The sequence below is a fragment of the Hippopotamus amphibius genome, chromosome 1 (assembly GCF_030028045.1).
Source record: "Hippopotamus amphibius kiboko isolate mHipAmp2 chromosome 1, mHipAmp2.hap2, whole genome shotgun sequence".
Classification (NCBI taxonomy): domain Eukaryota; kingdom Metazoa; phylum Chordata; class Mammalia; order Artiodactyla; family Hippopotamidae; genus Hippopotamus; species Hippopotamus amphibius.
The window spans coordinates 94357341-94377980 of NC_080186.1; the positions used below are offsets into that span (position 1 = coordinate 94357341).

A 20640-nucleotide genomic window follows, 5' to 3' on the forward strand; every position below is an offset into this window, starting at 1 on the left:
CGAAACAGTGAGTTTTATCAGTGTGAGGGAGGCTGTTTCATACTGTTGAGCCTCACACTGTATGCAGAACATGGAAGCCATTCAAAAATCTTTGCTGAATGCAATACCAGTAGTGTTTCTAGTTGTAAACAGAATCTACAGACATCAAATCTGGTAAGTATAATAAACTTGTCAGAGTTATAGTCTTTGGTTCTATTTTTACTTTTCCTCTATTAAATAATAACAGTATTCTCAAAGTTTCAAAACCCCCACTATAAAATATTTTTATTTTATAAATTTGTGATTTCAAATCATAAGGTATTTCAAAATTGATTTACCCACTAAAATACAGTAGTAAGTAGAAAATATTCAAATTCATACATTTGTTCAGCACATTTCTAAACAGTAGACAAGTTAATTCTACGCTACACTATTCTGAAATGGAAAAACATTTCTAGAATGTTTTATCTAAGTGTGGCGTCCCAGATAAAACTTTTCCTATTTTAAAAAATCATCATGGAACTAAATATACTTTTGAAATTTAAAATATCAAACAACCCAAGAGAAATTAAGAAAAAACATTTAATGACTTTCCAAAAGGTATGGTCATATTTTATACTCTTATAAGTCTGTGCAAAATCTTTTAAGTGACCAAAATAGATATTTCTTGAAAACTGTACCTTTTAAATTCTTCAATCTTTGGTACTTGACTATACCAAAGTTACAAGATAAATTATTATCTTCTTTTGGACATGTTTTTAGTTTCATATCTCAGAAACTGATTGCCTAAGTCTTCCTTATTATTTTTTCATAAAATGCAATTTGATTAAGTTGCTTTAAGTTTAGGTCTTATAAATGTTTTAATACATTTTTAAGGAATAATCAGGGTTTGAATTTTTCTGATTTCTCAGTAGAACAAAAATAGAAATGACTAATAATTTTGCAGCTACAGTTCAAGAAATTTAATATACAAGATGTATAAAGCACAGCAAACTCAGAATTATATTTCACATACAGGTAGTAGATCTTTTTAAAATGACATTTCACAAGCATCAGCAGAGCTGACAGACTAATACAGTAAGACATTTCTTTGGAGCAGAACTAATGAGTCTCCTGGTACAGCTATCAAATTAAATTTATAAGACTCTCCACCCTCATTAGAAGACTAACCGTGGAAACCATAAGCTTTGGGGTTATAACAAGAATCACTTCAAAATAAATGTAGTCTTATTATAATTTAGGATAGCAGAGAGCAACACAGAATGTGACACAATTCTCTTTCGTTTATGGTTATAAGGCACAAGTTCTAACACAATTAACCTGCCAGAACTCAAGTGTATCACAACACTGAGATTCTAATAAATGATTACTGCTAACAACAGTAGACTTGGTTGAAGGGATATTTGTATTCGTGTTGCCTTGTTTGTAAATTTTTAAAAATTTTTTGGAGCCAGTTGTTTGAAGGACACCAACTGTGACTTTGTGAGAGATATACAGAATTATCTCTGCTGAAAAGGAAGAAAAAATTTCCAGCTGCTGTGTTAGCTCCCACTTCGCTATCCTCATAACTGAAAATTGTACAGGGATAGGGCTCCAAACATAAAGTTTCTGCAGCATAGTTGATGCTTCATTAATATTTTGTTGAATTAATGAATGAACACATAAACAGTTTTAAATTACATACCTGAAGGAGAAGGTGATACTTTAAAACACGCTGCATAGGAACCACAAGCAAATCTCGAAGAGTAAATTTCCCATTATTTGCTCTTTTAGAACATTCCTGAAAAATTTTTTTTTAATTTAAATTTGTTAGTATCAAAGGGAATCATAACACAAACATTAAAAGATGCAAAAGCCATGAACAAAACTGCTATTATACAATATTTCGCTGTTTTCCTTCTTAACAATCCTTCTTTCTTAAAAAAAAAAAAGGAAGTATCGTCAATTAAAAATCAAAAGAAACAAAACGTAGCATTTCAATTCTAAATAAGAATAAATACATAGAACTATTTTACACACACAGATTATTTTCTCTAGTGGTCCTCCAGCATCTTTGCCCACTTACCACTTAACCTTTCACCAGTCGCCCCAAGCAGGCCTGTGGACCAGGCATCAAGAACAAGCCCCATTCATCAAACCCACTATGGTGCCTTCCCCATCATCACGCTTTGGTTCATTCCGTTCTCTCCAACTGCCGTGTGCTTTGTCTAGTTTCCAGCAAAATTCATCAACTTCTTGAAGAATTATACTTCCAAGCTGTTAGTAACAGTCCCAATCAAAACTATTCTGTCTCTCTGGGCCTTATGGGTCTTTTAATTATTGCTGTATATGTGTAATATCTTCTCCAATATATTGTGTCTTCTATACCTCTAAAGAATCTATTATTTGGTGAATAAACATTTGTTTAAATGAATGAAATGGAATGAATGACTCTAAAAATTTCCTAAATTATAAACCCACTACTGGATTCAAAGTTTTTAAAGCCTCAGATTTTATTTTTTTAATCTCACATTCTCCTTTCTTAAAAGTTTATTGAAAAATAGCATTGACTGGTTCACTCTTTTGACATTAACTACGTACAACTTTGAGGAAAGTACTTTGAATTTGTAGTGTCAAAGCCTGAATTTAAATCAAGTTTGGCAACTCTTGGCTGCGTGACCTTGAACAAGTTGCTTTTCTGATTTTACTTTTTCTCACATATTTGTGGTATCATTCAAAAAAATAATAAGGTGCCATAAAAATATTTTTATTAGTGAGCAACCTAAGTCCAAAATCCTCAGACAGCTACATAACCCAGCCTAAGGAATTTTCCAGTTCATGGAAGGGGCTGTATTTAAGAAAATACTCTTTTGTTTCCCTTTTGCCCACACTTAGCTTTTCCAGCACATGGGAGGATATATTATCAGGAGCTATAAAAACAAACACCATTAGCTCCAACAACCATATTGAGTTAATGAGTGCTTGACTACAGCTCTCAAACAAGAACTGGGGACACATCCTGCCATATTAGCTCACATCTTGTCAATTGCTGCGGTTCACTGAACAGATAACTATTTCAACTGATTTCCTGCTTCCACAGATTGTAGTGAGTTCTGGATCATGGGTCTCAAATAGGAGGTCAAACTGTTAATATTATTCTAATGAATGGGTCTCATCTTCCCAGCTGCATCTTTAAGTGCCTAGGAAATTGAAGTTGTATCTTACATTTTGCATGTTATGCCATTTTAACACAGTGTTAAGAATAGAAATGTTATACATTTAAAATCTACCTTGTTATGCTATGGAAGTCAGTTTAAAATTGCTGGGGAAAAAATAAGTTCAAGTTCTAAGTTTTAGGCTCAGGAAGTAAAGAAACTAACAGTGCTGGCATTAGCTACAACTGGGGGTCTGAGACTGAAGTGTAAAATGCTTATTAGTATTGAAAGTAAATAAAGGGGAGAAATGATTCTTCCAAACATCCAGTCAAGTGCTTAGCCTCAATTCCAATTCTAACTGAAAAGAAAAGAAAATGGAATAGGGATGAACCAGCTTACAGAGCAAGGTAAAGAGACTCTATTACCCTTCACCCCACGTTATCTTGGTTTTACACTAGGGGTAAAAAAAAGACAAAAATCATCAGGAATGAAAAATAATGACAAAACAGAAGACAGTTCCAGCAAAGACTGTTTGTTGAGGGCTTATAGTAAGTGTCTGGTTAAATACTTCCAAATCAGGCCCACGGTTAGAAATAGGGGCTTTTCAGGCGAGGAAACAACAACCAGCATCACCTCACCCAGGGCCTTTCAAATTCAGTCTGAGGTTCTCTCTCTTTCTAAGAGTTACAGTGACTACAGAAGCTATGTCTCTAGAGTGCTAGAGTATGCTCACTGGGTGGGATTTTGACAGTGACTCTGAAAGAAGAGAGAGTAACGTTCAAATAATGCTGAGAATATAATGGAGGTTTGATTGACCACTTGCTGATTCACCTCTTGAACCAGAATTATATATCTTCACTAAAAAAAAAAAAAAAACAACCTGCCTTAATGGTAGCTCTATTATAAAATTGTTGTGTACGTTGTTAAGTTTTATCTTACCATCGCATCTTTAATTTGAGGCAAGGTGGCTTATAGTTCTAGACTTATGAGGCTCTGTTCTCCAGAGAGGAGCAGGGGCCCTTTAGGCTAACAAGGTTGTAAGGATGTCACTTCGTGGTGGTTCAAACCACCTCCAATTATAAGATCCACATCATCAAGGGATTGTAAGAGGTAAGAAAGAAGGATCCATGATATAGGATTAGTACAGTAACTTGGTAGCCTGTTGATGTGCAAACTTTCTCACCAAGAGCTCCCCTTTGTGGGAATTATGAGTTATGAAATCAGACCAGATATGCTAAACAGTGAAGGGGTTCTGATTCTAAAAATCATCTACCTTTTTGTACCCTATTCATCCCCTGACCTCACTGCTAAACCCAACAAAGAGCAGCAAGGAGGATATGAGAGAGCCAACGAAGCCACCCACAGTCACCTAAGAGTTGACTGTACATCTATCTCTACCTGAAACTTAAGAAGAGCCAAACATACAGATAATATATTTGAGATGACAATGCATATAAAACACAAATAATCATTTTTCAAAAGTTTTTTGAAACTGCAAATTCTTCTTGCAGGGAATAAAAAAAGGGATGTTAAAAAAAAGACTTATCACAGATTCCAGACTTTATTTTCCATTGTTACCATGTGTTCCATTTTTCATACTAATCTACTTGCCATTTCTCAAACTTTCCTGATTCTTCTGGTCAAGACATACCAATTCTTCCAGAATGTGCTACATGGAATCTCATCTATCAAGAGTCACCCCATTCTTCAGTGACCTAACTCAAATGCTGCCTCGTCAGATAACTCTCCACAGCCTAACTATACTGAGGTCATCACCCAAGCTTACTCATGCGGAAGAGTGCTTATCACATACTACTTAATCTCATCATACACGTGTCTGTCTTGTCATCTTATGGGTGATATCCATGCCCTTTTTATACACATGCCCCTAAATGTCTTACATTTTTAAAAAACAATTTAAATCTACATATATATTATCTCACATATATCTTACTCATCCTGTACCTTTTACTACCCTGGGTAAATTATTCATAATCTCTCTGAACCTTGGCTTCCTTATCCATAAGAGAAGAAAGTTAATTGTATGTATCTCACAAAGTCTTAAGGATCTAATGAGATAATGCATGTTAAAAAGCCATAAATCTTATATTTTACTACTGTTATTATTATTGGCCACATTGTTATTTTATAGAGCTATCTATTAAAATGTTTTATAAAATTACACTTAGAATTCATGGGAAATTTGCTGTTGCATTGATCATGAAAAGAAATATATTGTTTTTCATTCATTTTACTCTATGTCATATACAAACAAAAAATAAACAGGCACCTCTAATTTCAGTTTGACATCTTCTTTTGTCTTGGAAATGTAGTCTAAACTAGAGATGGCCAACTCCACTCCGCTGCAGTATTGCCCATAAATAACCAACCTGAAAGGAAAAGTGAGAGAGGAAGAAATCTGAGAATAGGGACTTTCCTGGTGGCACAATGGTTAAGATTCCATGCTTCCAATGCAGGGGACCCAGGTTCAATCCCTGGTCAGGGAAATGGATTCCACACGCATGCTGCAACTAAGAGTTTGCATGCCACAACTGAGGAGCCCGAGAGCTGCAACTAAGACCAGTGCAACCAAGAAAGAAAAAAAAAAACACTGTGAGGGATAAGCAAAGCAAATCTCACTTGTCCTACACCTCTTACTTTCTGGGTAACCCTGGGCAGATTACTCATAATTTCTCTGAACCTTAGCTTTCTTGTTTCTTTTTAACATACACCACACTTACAGTTATAGAATGAGGGTCACTCATACTTATGATATTAAAAGTGACTATTTTTAATTTCCAAATTTGAATGGGATTGATTCCATGTACATTTTTATAGCAGACAGATTTTACAAACTGGCTTAATGACTGTTAATATTGTTTGAGTACCTATATACATCAAAAACAAAATTTTAAATATCTGTTCAAGTTTCCATTAGAGATCAACTTTTTCATGGTTCATGCTCACTCAGAATAGTTTTATTTTCTACTACAGTTTCACTGTAATCACTACTTACAACTCCACTCAGTAATAAATCTCCTACTCCTTCCCACTTTTTAATCAAGAAGAATATATTATCTGAAAAGTGGGAATGAGAGGCCTGAGCTGTGCTGGCTAGCAGACAACTCATACTGCATGGGGTCTGAGCCTGCTTCAGGAAGTGTATCTCTGGAGTAATAGCTATTTTTGCAAAGATCCTGGTTAATTCATCATTTCTTTTAGCTCTCTACTGGAAAAAAAATTACTACATTAATATCTATTTAATATTGATGAAAGCAATTAACTCGCCACTTCTTAGTCAGTACTAGGAACTATATAGTGCTTGATTTAAAATGAGAGCACCATATTTTAAGCAAAGTTCCCTGCTACTTCCAATTCATGTGAATTGCTCAGATTTTTTTCAAACTCAGAAAGGGTAACTGACTTTGCCTGTGAATCTAATACTTCCAAATAGAGAATTATAAGCTATTAGAGTTGGAAAAAGCACTACGTACCAGCTAATCCACCCATAATATTTACAGGTGGAGAAAAGGTAGGCTCAGAGAGTTAAAATGACTTCCTGAAGCCTTCAGGAGTCAAGAGTGACAGGGTCTGTACAAGAACCTGCACCTTCTGGTTTCAATGCAAAAGTCTGAACCCTTCTTTTTTCCTTTTCTTTTTCTTTTTTGTTTTCCTGATACACATATAGAGCTCAACCACCACCCTGAAATTAACTGTACTGTGTTCTAATTACTGCCCAGATAGTATCTTAATGAACCATAATAATAGCTATTTATGAGCAATTTTAATATTAACCCTCACTATAATTACAAACTAATAGCCACAAAACTTAAAATCCAAAAGTTACCTTTCCTTGTAGTTAATGAAAACTTGATACAAGTTCTGGTCGTTTCTATTTACAATGGAATCATGAATCTCTTGCATGAGGTTCCGATGAACTTTTACAAGTTCCTTAGGAAAGAATGACAAAGGAAATTAGGAATCGGAACCAAAAAAAAAAAATCACCCGGAGCCCAGCATCTATATTGTCACCAGACTTGCCATTCAGGAATATGCTGAATGCCCTCAACATATGAATGTGCTACCATCAGTAAAGAGAGTTTAAGAAGGGGAGAGAAGAGACAAGAGAGAAGAAGAGGAAGAGAGAAGTGGAAGGGGAAGAGGAGGGCGAGGTGGGGAGGAAGAAAGGGAAATATAGACAGGCCACGTGCATGGGAAACAGCAATTTCAGATCTGGCTTGAAATGTCAGCGTCCTGTGGAAAAAGAAATTATCTCACTAGTTATTAAGGGATAATTTATTCCTTGTATAAAAATATGTACAGTTCATTTTCTGTCTATAATCACTTTAAATTTTTAAATAAAACTATCCAAGTGCTTAATGTTTTATTGACAGGATAAAGTAATGATTCATGTCCTCGGGACATAAAAATGTAGATTTGTACTTTGGTCAATTAGTGGTGTCCTGGAGCTAAGCTAACAATAATCAGACTAAATTACTTGAAACCAGACAACTAATGGCATAAATAAGCAGCAAATAAATTGTAGTGGGCAGTTTACTAGGGCATCTCTAAAGTCAGAATTTCATATTTTTCCTGATAAGCAAGTAATTTTCGGTCAGACAGTAAAAATACATGTCACAGCCAGGAAATGAGGAGATTCGAATCAAGGTACCAATTCTCCCACTATCTCTTCCCGGGTACCTTGGAGCACACAGTGACTGCAGGGCGTGCCTTTCCTTAGGGGGTGTTAAGTGAAACATGACGATGTTGGCCCTGTCACTTTTTTGAGGAGCATGGAGAAGCCATTAGAATAAGGACTGTCAAATGGGTCCTAAGTTACAGTGAGCGTATTTAGGTGGTTCAAGACCCTCATCTTCCTAGAACGTGTGGTTTGTTTCATGCTAAATATTCATTTGATATTGGGATCTTTTTCTTCCTTCTATATTACAGATCAATAAGAATGTCTTCATTTGGCCAAAATCAGGGACAAGGACAACGTGCCAGAGCTAAACTGGAGGAGAGCAACACTCAACATAAAGGAATCCAAATGTTAGAGACTTTACAGGTAATACAAGCAAGCCTGTACCTAAAAGCTTATACAGGGTATATAAAAGCTATGTATTAAAATCGAGGGCAGTTCTAGAGGGCTAAGAACTTGAATCTTGCCTGGCAAGACCTTACACAGTTTTGCATTGGGCTTGCTTCTATGCTTCTGGGTAAATATTCTTTTAGGATTGTAAGATAATTGCAAGGTACCCTGAAATTTGAAATGCTTATATAAAAGTGAAGAAAAGCTCCTCACGTCTTACCATTAAAATAGACTGTTATACCATAAGGAAGCAATGGACTTCAGAAATGGGAGTTTAGGGTGATAGAACCGGAAGCAGAAAACACCAAAAAGCAGAGGCCCAGGAAGTGTCAGAATACGAGTGGAGGAGAGGGCTGGAGCCAGGACAGTGTCTGTAAGATAGGATTGAGGGGCTGGAAGAACAACAGAGCAGGGGGTGAGGCAGAAGAGGACTCCCACAAGACAAAGAGATAGTAACACCAAGGATTAACTGAGACTACCTTGTCGTGACAAGCAGGTACGTATAATACATCACTCTCACCCTCTTCTGTTCAGTGTCCATTCTGACTGACTTTCGGTTGGTAATACGACTCATTAGTTATTTCCAGAAAATAAGACTATAAGAACTCAGGAGGCAGAAAACTGGGTTAAAATTCTTAAAGAATACAACAAAATCTTCAAATAGGGACCCAATCAAAAAATGAGGATGTTATAGAAGTGTACCACAATTTTAGCTAGCGTATTTTTACTTACAGGAATGTTGATGAATACGGAATCAAATTCTGCTGCTGTCAGAAATCTTTTTAATGGTGCCATGAAATACTACCAGGAGAGAAGAAAGGGGTAATAATTAAGCACAACTTATCCTAATCTATATAATAGTTTTTCATCAATGAGCAATGAATATGTATTGAAAGTTAATCAGTATTATGAACTCCAAGAAAAAAAAGCAGAAACTATTTTCTCTACCTTAAAGATTCTACACTTGAACAGAGATATAAAGATATAAATACAAGTTAGTGCATTTAAAATATAAAATAAAAGAATTTGGGCTATACATGCCTCTAAAAGTAAGGGAAAAAAAGAGAAAACAACATTGGCCAAATTGGCAAAAAATGGCAACATTTTGGAGATATATTTGAGGACTAATAAAAAAAGTATCCCTCGAATGCTCTGTGGAGATTCTAGATCCCTGAGATCAATAATCTGCAGCTGCAACTTATGGATCTTTTCTCTTCATTCCTTGAGCATTTTGGCTCCTGGCCTACCACTTCTCTTTCCATTACTACACCCATCTTTATTTTTGGCCGTATCAGGATCTGTGCAGATGATCCTTCCAAAAGCCCGGCCTCTCGGTTCCTTGAATTCCAACAATCTGTGCCCCATCCTAGCTCAGCTCCTCTTGTGGTCATAGCCCAAGACCCTGTCATGACCAACAGCACCATATGCTGCACAGAATTAATCTGAAGCAAGCGACTCTGATCTCTACCCTCCTCCCTTTACAGCTCATTCCTCCAAGGACTTCTCCGGCCCACAGGGTCTGCCGATCCCCTGACCATCTTACATTCTTCATGTCCTCACTTCCCTTCTTACCCAGTTTACATTCCACAAACCATCATCAGAATCACTGCCCTGCAAATACCCTTACCCTCTCTTCTTTCATTCTGGAAAAATGAAAACCCTGGTTAAATCTAGCTTGCCATATATATTGTGCCTGTACCTAAGAAGTTAAACAGAAGCTATATTGACAGCTAATTCAAAGTATAATCACAAAACCCAACTGAGCCTGTAATGTTATATAATCCTCGTACATGTACCCTCTCGTTCTCCTAAACAACTGTTCCACACCTTTATCTCTTTTTTAAACTTCCAAAACTTTCTCCTGGTTCTCATTCTCCGAGCCTCCAGATGTGGAAGTCACCAGAGGTGACCTCAAACCTCTTCTCTATCAACATCCACTAGTGATTTCATCTAGTACCATGGCCTTAAACACCACTGCATAATGATAATGGCCCAACCTAGACATCAATTCAACCTTTCCCCTGCCTGTCAGACATACCTCACCTCCTCCTCAACACATCCCCTTGGAAGCTAATAGTTACTGCAGACTCAGTAGGTCCCAACAGACTCGTGATTCCCTCACCTGTCCTTCCCCATCTCAGTCACCATCTTCACCATTCGCACAGTTACTCATGCTAAAAACCAAGCGTTGTTAATTGCTCTTTTCCACACCTCCTTTGCTAATTCATCATCAAATCCACTTGACCCTACTTTCAAAATTTATTTGGAATCTGAGCACTCCCTACCACCTCTACCAATACCACCGTTTTCTGTCAACTCAATACTGCAATATCCTTCTAACTTTTTTTCCCAGTTGCTGCCCTTGCCTGACAAGAGTCAGAATGAGCTGCTAAAAACTTACATTAGATCCCATCACTTCTTCTACTCAAAACGTTCCAGCTTTTAGCCATAAAACCTGGCTATATGCCAGCTGTATATGCCCCCTGTGACCAGGGGCTCACCAGGTCTCTGATCTCACTGCTCCCTTGCACTCATCCTGCTTCAGCCTCCGGGACTGTTGCACACTGAAGCATACTGAACACTGTCCCGTGCGAGGGCCTTTCTCCCAGGGATTGTCTGCTCTGGGATATACACATGGCTTCCTCCCTCAACTCACTCAGCTGTCTGCTTAAATATGGCCTGACCGTAGAGGCCTTCCATTGCCACTCTAGGTAAGATAATACCAGGCTCCCCCATCACTCGCTACCCCCTTCCTCTGCCTTATTTTTCTTCAGAGAACTTATCACCACTTGGCATACTTATTTGCTTAAATTATAAACCCTCCTATGGGGGTGTCATGGGAACCAAGGTTTTCCTGTGTTGACAGCTATATCCTCAGTCCTTAGGGTAGTGCCATTCAGACTCTAAGAAGTCAGTAAATCATTGTGGGATGAATCAATCCACTCTGAGATCTTTAAACCCAAAGTTCTACTGAAAATCAGAACACACAGACACAGTAGAAACATTGAGCCTGATGTGTTAACTATACAAGGCAGTATGTGAACATCAAGAATGATACCTGATGACTTACTTTTTCTATTGACTCCAATGTTTCTGTATATTTTTCTTCTGTCTGCTTAATTTCTGCTAGGCAGCAAGTTCGTATGTCATTTTCTGGACATTTCTGCAATTAGAATTTTCAAATTAAAATTATTTCGTCAAATTCATGTATTAATCTCTCCAGTAGAAGATAGAAAGAAATCAAAATTATTGATTTTTTAACCATTCCATTCTAATGAAACACATAGCTGAAAGATATATTTAACTGCATTTGTGAAGGATCTTTGCTTTTTAAAAGAATTTGAACAATGTAAATGAAAAAGTTTTAGATAATTAAAAATATACTTTTGAGTGTATTCTCTTTAAACTTAAACATCTGTTTTATTATAAACGTTACTGAATCTGGAAGCATCACAAATGGTCTAATATAGTTTTCTTAAAGCACGGCGCACTTTAGAAGTGCTGTAGAAATAACTGAAAAAATCATAAAAGGATATTTGGTAAGTAAAAATCTTAAAACATTTTCTCAAGAGTTAACCATCTTGGTGTTTGGTTCTCTTACTGTTTAAGACTAGAGGCAGAAGACCATAGCAGGAAGATCAAAAGTTTGGGGATTAGACAGAATTAGGGTCAAGGACCAGTTTTGCTGTTATTAGCTTGTTATCATGAAAAAGTTGTCTAATTTCTCTGTGTCTCGGTTGTCTCATCTATATAACAGAATTACATTATCCAGCCCAAGGAGCTGTAAATGAGATAACCCGTGCAGTGCGCCAGGACCCTGAGGAGAGCACAAGACGGGCGCTGCACATTCAATCATCATCACTGCTCACCCTGGGCCACATGAACAGCCCAGCGCTGTCGGCTCAGTGAAGACAGTCCTTGGGAAAGACAGTGACAAATCTGCTGGAGCCCAAAGCAGCTGATAATTGAAGGGGGTATAGACGATACTCTGTCACCTAAAGTGCTCTTAAGATGCCGCCACAGGGGTCCTGTCAGCTCGTGCAGTGGGTTAAAGCACACATTCAGGATGCTCACCAAACACAGGCCAGCCAACTTGTTTCCATCCCACAGAAGCTACTGTCCCGTGTGTGAGCGCTGGACAACTCGTCAGCTTTTTATTAAATGCAAGAGGTCAAGAGAGCTGAGCGACCTCATCAAAGCACTGAAGAAACCTGAACTACCGCCCAGCTGATGAAAAAATTGTCTTCTGTGTACAAAAAGACTATGTTAATAAAAGCTTAAGCAACTGACCTTTCTTTTTTCATATCAAATTATAGATGAGAAAATTATTCAAAGTCATATTGAATGTTTTAGATATCGTAATGCAGATAAAGCTTTGTGGACTCCTATTGACTATGGCAAAATCTGAAACTAAGTTTATAAGATAGTAAAAATGCTAGGAGACCCATAATGAAGCAAAAGAAAAAAAAATACCTCATATCAACCCCTAACAAATAGGAAGAAACATTCTTTAACATATATTTTATGCCACATCAAATTTAAAGTGGATTTTCCTGCTTTGTAAGGTAAGATTTCCTTTCATAACAATATAATTTCATGATTCCCTGAAATTACGTTCTATTGCCACTCTGCCATTACTTAGCAGGGTGGCATGCCATCTACCTCTTAGACCTGATGTTCTTACTCATAAAATGAAAGAATTAGACCAGAGATTCCCTATGGTTATTCTGAACTGTAAAATGTCATGTTTATATGTCTCCAAGTGCAACAACACATCATGGTTATACAGTTATAAGCAAGTAAACATAAAAAAGAAAACAAACAAAAAAGATCCCAGCAGAAGTTACCTAAATAATTATAATCATTGTATTAATTATAATTATGTTATTATTTTATAATTATAATTAATAAAATTATAACACAAATATTATTTCATTTTATTAATTATAATTATTGTATTAATTATAATTATTGTATTAATTAGTCTTTCAGATAATCACTTTCCTAATAAAATACTCAGAATAACAAGTCATGGTTATATCGTTATAAGCAAGATAAAGAAAACAAACGAAAAACGACCCCGGCAGAAGTTACATAAATAATTATAACTACTGTATTAATTACAATTAGGTTATTACCTTATAATTATAACTAATATAATTATACCATAAATGTTATTTTTATTAACTCTAATTATTATATTAACTAGTCCTTCAAATAATCACTTTCCTAATAAGATACTCAGAGTAACTTAAAAAACAGGCACGTCAAGTCCTACAGGCTGATGTGCTTCCTCCGCCTTCATCAAGTCCTCGTACACTTCGCCACCTTCGTCTTCCCCATAAACACAGTCGTACAGACCCTCTTCATCTTCCACAAGGGTTTCACTGAAACAAAAGGACCTACATAAACATCCTTTTCTATCATGCAGTAAATACAGTAGTTAGAAACAGCTTACTGGATTTTAGTAGGAAATCCAGAGAGCAAATCAAATAGAGCGGAAAGAGCCAAAGGCTTACATTACACCTCTGCCCCACCCCACCCCCAATAAGAACAATGGCACACCAACAACAGAATCCGACAGTGATGGCAGCAACCTAACATTCACTGGGCGTTTAGGAGCACTCTGCCTGTATTATCTCACCTGGCCTGCCAGGTCCCACAGTAACTGTGTTATCAGGCAGGTGCTGTTGTTTGGCCAACTAAAGTGATAAGGACCCTGAGAAAACAAAAGGTTCTTTGACTTGCCCAGGATAACACAGCTCCTCAAACAGCAGAGCCAAGATTTAAAACCCAGTCTGTCTCACACATTGAGTGTTTTAACTGCTCTGTCATACTACCTCCCATTTTTCATACATCAAGGCCTCAGTTTCATCATCTGTATTGAAAGGTATAATATGGAGAAGACAGGGGAGTTGGGGAGGATCTACTATGCTTTACAAAGATTATTTATAACATATTTATAACATAAGTTTCTGCTGACTGTAATTGCCAATATCTAATGCAATGGTTTTCAAACCATGTTCCTTCAAGGCCACTCAGAGGGTACCCACAGGTCCCCCTTCAGTCAGATTCGGCTTTTATCTGTTTTATATGTATTTTGCTTAAAGAAATGGTCCTAAGGCCAGAAGACATTTTTTTTTTTAAGCCATTTAAATTCTTCTGCTGGTCTCCTGGCAGTGGAAAATAATCCCTATCTCTAAAGCTTTCCTGAGCACTTCCACAGTGACTGATTGATGCATCTTTCCTAAACCCTTCATGTGAGATTGTAAACCTATTGGAAGTAGAAACAGCTGCTTCCACCCATCACCCATTCTGTTACTACTCCTTAAGTTTTTCCTTTCAGTTCAAGAGTTCTATAAATACCTTCTATTAACTAATAATGCCAAAGAACTGAGATTAATACATTTAGGCATGTTGGAAAGATGCATTAATATCTCTCTGAAAAGAAATTCAACTGCCTCAGTACTGCCAGCCCTTAGCATTTCTCTTGGGCCTGTGCAGATAGAACATTATAAATTGACACATACAAAAATAAAAACACTGTAACTATAAATGTCACTCTGCAACTCCGAGCATTTTTCAAAGTAGGTGCAATCACAAGGTTGTCTGTGTTTGTCATGAAGAGTTATCTGGAGGCATTTGACAGAAATGAACTGTCAAACACCCAGAAGAAAGGAAGGTGCCTTAAGGGAGAATGATCTGGTGGTAAGTTTCAGAGAACTCTGCTGTGAGAAAAATTCATTCCAGGATTACCTATCCACCCGTCCGCCCACCTACCTGATTCCTAAACTAAGAACTGACTGATTGCCGGACTCACCAGTGCTAAGAATGCACAGATCTGGAGGATCCAAGGGCTCTGCCAGAGTCTGGTGCGGAAAACAGCGCATAAACACACTGTTCTACGAGTGCAGAGGAAAGAGCAAGAACAACTCTGAGGAAGTCAGGGAGGGCTTCATGGAAGATATTACATCTGAACTGGATCTTGAGTGTATTTATTCAACAGGTATTTGCTGAATAAATACTATGTTTCAGGAGATACAGCTGCAGACGAGGCAGACACAGTTTCAGCCCTCCGGGGTGACACGCTGAATGAGAAGGGGGAGGGTGAGCATTCAGACAAAGGACACCAACCTGTGCGAAGGCAGACAGGTGTGTAGAGGCTGGTGATTTCAGGAGTGCAGCCTGTTCAGTGGGACAAGGTGAGCGAGGGGAGCCCCAGAGCAACAGCTGAACCAACCTGAGAAGGGCCCCGCACTCAGTGAGCTCAACCTTACCTGGGCATCTGAAGACCACAGAGGGTTATACAGGGGTAGTGTGGGAGGTCAAGAAGCCAGGCAGGGAGATGGGGAAGCCAAGAAGTGAAATGCTGTGGGTGAGAGGTGATAAGCACCACAACTAGGGTGAAGGCAGATGAGGAGAGAAACAGACTCCGGAGACCATGTCAGGTACAGCCGACCAGGCTTGGGGACCAATCTGGATTAGGGAGAGGGGCAAGGAGTGAAGGATGCTTTCAGCTCTCTACTTTGGAAAACTGGGGGTACAGTGAGTCATACTGGCAGTTCCAGAAATTCCATACTGAGGGGCTTAGGCAGGCAGTCTCGCCCGAGAACTGTGAGGCAGTTAAACTGGTTTGAGCACTTTCTATAACTCATCAGAGAATAGGAAGGTCTGATGAGTTCACGAAGGAACTGAGATTTAAAAAATGATAAAGGAGTAGGTTCTGTATCAAAGGGCATCCTGTTCAGAAGGAAGACAGGCTATGAAATCCTTTTCCTGCCTCAGACACTCCAACTCCCCTCCAAACAAAAAACAAACAAACCCAAAAAACAAACAAACAAATCTCACCATCTTGCTTAAGTCTTACTGTCGCAGAGGCACACACAGATTTTTCTCTAAGAATTGTAGGAGTGACACACATGCACCCACACACACTGAGACTGGGCTAGAACAGTTTGGGTTTTGTTATTCAGTCCCATACTAAAGCTGTTTTTCTTGTTAACAGTTTGGTCAATAATTTATGATTTGCATAAAATGAAGAAGGGAGAGGAAGGAAGGAGCAGTGACTCTTCAAATGGTCAATAAATCAACAGCAATCTATATTAGCTTTCCTGTGTCCACGCAGCCTATATATGGTCACATCTGATACCCTGGTCATAAAGGTTGAAGGAGCAAGGAGTTCAGCCATCTCACACACTCTCCATCCATCCTGCATCTGTTTCCCTCTACGTGAGGAGAAAATGATTCCCCCTGCAGTGGGAACCAGACCAGTGTTTGGTGTTTCCCTTCAGACGATCCATTCCCAAAGGTTAAAATGAAGTATATGAGCCCATAGAGATAACAAAGCCAAGGCTGAAAAATCAATCAAAGCAAACTCAAAAGCAGGTATTTGCAGGAAACACGCAACATTTGGACCTCCGACCACCAGGTGGAGAGGTGAAGCAGACTGCATCTCCCAGAGCATGAGCTGGCACCTCAGAGCAGCCAATTCAGGGGCCCACGGCTTCTCCAAACCTGCATCCTCATAGGAGTTATCCTGACATCAACAGAACAAGATGAGGGAAAACTATAAAATGAACAGGTAAAAGTGACATCTGGTGGGGGTCAAGAAAGAACGTCATCATAGCACTAGAAAGAACAATATTCTTTCTAAGACTACAGGAATTTGATTATATTGCCAATAATCTTATAGTCACTTTATGAAGATTGTAGCCAATTCAGTGAGACAATCAGCAACTGCCTTGCCTGAGATCAGTGCATTCCTGGAGGTTTTAAGAAGACACAAGAAACCATTCTTGATACACATTTAAAATACAAGACTTCGAGGCCCATCCAAATGCAGCCTACTCTGGGAAGGGCTGCCAGCCATCCCTGTCGCTCTGGCCACAGGGCTCTCCCACTGAAAGTTCCCTGAGGGGCAGGGCAGGGTGCCTCTGGGGGTCAATGCAGTAAGAGCCTCCACACGAGAATAAGAACTGCCTGGGTTCAAATCCAAAGACGACTACTTATCAGCGACATGATCTTCAGCAAGTTACTTAGCTTTTCAAGACTCAGTTTTCTCATTTGTAAACTGTGGTGATACTAGTAACAACCTCATCATGTGGTGTTACATGTGAGATGCGTGTAACACGGTTAGCACAGAAACGCAAACTCAGTAACCTCCTATGAACTGATAGATGTCTCCTGATAGACAGCTCCGGCCCAAAGCATCACGCCCAGAAGACAGTAGATGCTCAATGCAGCTTTGGCCTATTAACTCAGAAAACAGATATTTCCTGAGGACCTACTAGACACTGTTTGAAGCACTAGGAAGTGCCAAGAACAAGGTAAAGTCCCTGACCTCATGAAGTCAGCCTTCTGATGAGGAGGTGGGCCATAAACGAAGCAAACTGAGACTGGCTGAGGCAGAGGCTAGTACCATAAAAACACAGAGCGAGGTAAGGGTGGCGGCGATATTAGGGTAGTTGGGAAGGCCTCGCTGGGAGGGCCATCTGAGCAAAGACTTGAATGGTGAGGGGTCAGCCACACAGGCAGAAGGAACAGCAAGCGTAGACGTCCTAGAGCGAGAACAAGCCCGTGTGCTGGGGTGTTAGGGCGGATACGTGGATGAATTTCCACAGGACTTGAATCTCTCCTGGAGCAGAATCTTTGTCTTAGTACAACTCTTTGCAAACATACCTGATCTTTGGTATCCGTTCCTTGAGCGGTGAGGATCACGTTTTATATTTATTTGTAATCTGCACAAGTCACTCCATCAGCAGAAGAGAATCAGCTGCAAAGACCTTTAGCCTCTCCTGACTATTAAATAATACAGCCCAAAAGGATTCTCTGTTCAGAATCAACACCACCTAATGAAATATCCCTGAATAACTACCACCCACACCAGTCTCCTCCGTCCTTGAACTTACACAGCAAGCACGATCTGTCCTACAAGTCCAGTGGTAGATTCCATTAATACTTCTCTCTTTAATTATTTCTTATTTGTCTGATTCCAGGTTTATCTACTACCTCTATTATGCCTTTGAGAAACTTGCGAATGTTAAGTTACTTCATTCCTGTTTCTTTAGTCTCCCTAGAGACTTGTACAATGCAAGACACACAACGAGAATTAAAAATCAGTTGAAATACATTTTCTTGTGAAGCTTTCCATCAGGAGCTTGAGGTTAATTCTTACATGTCTTCATCACTAAGCCACAGTTCCCCCTCAGAGAGCTATTTTAACACCCATGGTTAAAATCCACAAAGGATGCAAAAATTGGCAGTGGTGTGCTTTTGCTGAAAACACTCAACATACTCTATTAAATCAGGCAGGCCTTTGTAGATGTCCTCATCATCAACGCTTTCTTCTGTTGGGAAGGGCCTAGGAGGGACGGAAAAGAGTGAATAAGCAACAAATAGGCTGGACGTTTACCTCTCACTAAACACACAAGTTCAGGTGCTGCCAAAGCGGTCAGATCAGCCACCACGTTTAACACGACCTCTGGGGCGTCTCCCAAAGCGCCCGCCTGTGACTGTCGGCTCCCCCAGGGAGGCTGTGGCACCTGCTACCCCAAACCACCTACAGCCATCGCCACCGGTCACCACGGTCATGTGAGCCGTTACGGACGTGCCGAGGTGCTCCTCTGACCTCCCACCAGCCACACACCTGCAGGCTCACCGCACCGCCCACTGCAGCTCCCCGGCTCAGAGTGCGCCCTTGCCTTCAGCACCGTCTCTTCGCACTTATAGAATCTGATCTGACAAATAACTTGGTAACAATCATCCCAGCATGACTGAGTTCACTAGTATAGGTGAAAATTAGAATACGAAAATGTCATGCCCTTTATATATGATCACTGACTCTCATATACTTTTTTACTCAGACTGTAGGCTGTGTGAGTTGTATTTTTTATTTTCATCTATTGGAAAAATAAGTCAAACAGGCCTCAGGGAGACTACAGTGTTTTCTATGTCCTCTGGTCACAGAAAATCACTTTCGTTTGCCCCCTATTCCTAGCCACTGGCTTCCTTGTTTGCCTCATGCTATGAACTTCATTCATAACACCAACACAAGGCCCTGAATGTATGTCTAACAAAGTCACAGTGATTATACTACAGGGCCGAAAGTTTTACCCGTTTATACATGCAGCCAGCATGTCACATGTTTCATAGAAACAAGAGAATCCATCCAAATAACAAACAAGCACTAAATAATCATGAAATAATTATATTTAGTATAGTGAAAATATTTTCGCATTGGTTTATGCATTAACTTAAGACATTTGAAGAGCATACATTTTTCAAATAAACTAAAATGTGTAAGAAATGCCAGGTTCAAAATCCTTTAAAATAAATTTTGACACATTTTATTATACTCTTATATACAAGTCCACTGTAGTAAAAATTCAAATTGTAAATAAGAATAATTAAAAAGGAAAAAAACTCTTCTGTATATGCTTTCAGAATCAACAATACGTAAATACATAAAAACAGAATCATGCTCTTTCAAAATCTGCTGTTTGCATATAACAAAATATATGTTGACATGGAAAGATCATCGTGTATTGAAGAGAAAATTACATGGTATGGAGCATTTATCCACCCTACAGACTGCCTCTGTAGAAAGCTGACAAATGCATGGCCCATTTCTGAGAAAGGGTCTGGGGGTGCCCTTCCCAAGGTCACTGTGCTTTGTACCAGGGACTGGGCTGCCCAGCCTTCTAAGACATGCTTGCATCCTCTCTGTTAGAATCTGAATGTGAATAGAAAAACGGAAGCAACAGAAGAAGAGACACAGGGTCACAGAGCCCCACAACTGTGGGGCTGAATTATGGAGCCCTGAGGAAATCAGGTAAAAAATGAGATCCATTCCACTTCCATGTGGCCTGGCTGTGTGGCTCCTGAAACTGTTTTTCTGTATTTCTAACCTTCCTAATAATACAACTTTCTGGCTGACCTAACTTAAATATGCAGTATTTTAAACAGAAAAGGCCCAGCACAACATACACATCTATATTTCCATACTTACTGACTGTATAATGCTTCACTGCATGAAGAAGGTATAATTCAACCAATTTACAGTTGGCCCTTGAATGACAGGGTTGGAACTGTACAGGTCCACTTATGAATGGGTTTTTTTCAATAGTAAATATTACAATACTACACAGTCCACAGCTGGTTGGAACCACAGATGCAGAGGAACTGAGGATGCAAAGGGCTAACTATAAATTATACCCAAATTTTCAACTGTGTGAACAGACGGTACCCTTAATCCCCATGTTTTTCAAGGATCAAGTGTACTTTCAAGTTTTTCATTTAGTTCCAAACCTTCAATACACCTCCTTGTACATATATCATTTTATACCTGTCTGATTACTTCTTAAACACCTAAAAGTTGTGACTTATTGTTATGGCCTACAGGATATAAATGTACTGCAGAATCTTTTAAAATATTTATTT

At 38.8% G+C, this 20640-nt stretch overlaps 1 protein-coding gene across 7 annotated transcripts in view; it reads right to left on the bottom strand.

Moving 5' to 3' along the window:
- The window catches only part of VAV3 (vav guanine nucleotide exchange factor 3), a 376903-nt gene that overhangs the window by 185666 nt on the left and 170597 nt on the right, over positions 1-20640 (bottom strand). For 5 of the 7 annotated variants that reach the window (XM_057720790.1, XM_057720914.1, XM_057720825.1 and 2 more), the window contains 7 exons: positions 18497-18562; positions 13481-13589; positions 11273-11365; positions 8935-9003; positions 6961-7064; positions 5404-5503; positions 1664-1759 (listed from right to left, as the gene is read on the bottom strand). In XM_057720790.1, coding sequence (XP_057576773.1) covers positions 1664-1759; positions 5404-5503; positions 6961-7064; positions 8935-9003; positions 11273-11365; positions 13481-13589; positions 18497-18562 — 637 coding nt within the window. Of the gene's footprint in view, positions 1-1663; positions 1760-5403; positions 5504-6960; positions 7065-8934; positions 9004-11272; positions 11366-12276; positions 12872-13480; positions 13590-17880; positions 18075-18496; positions 18563-20640 lie in introns of those variants that run through there. The other 2 variants (XM_057721084.1, XM_057721255.1) reach the window with 2 other exon arrangements.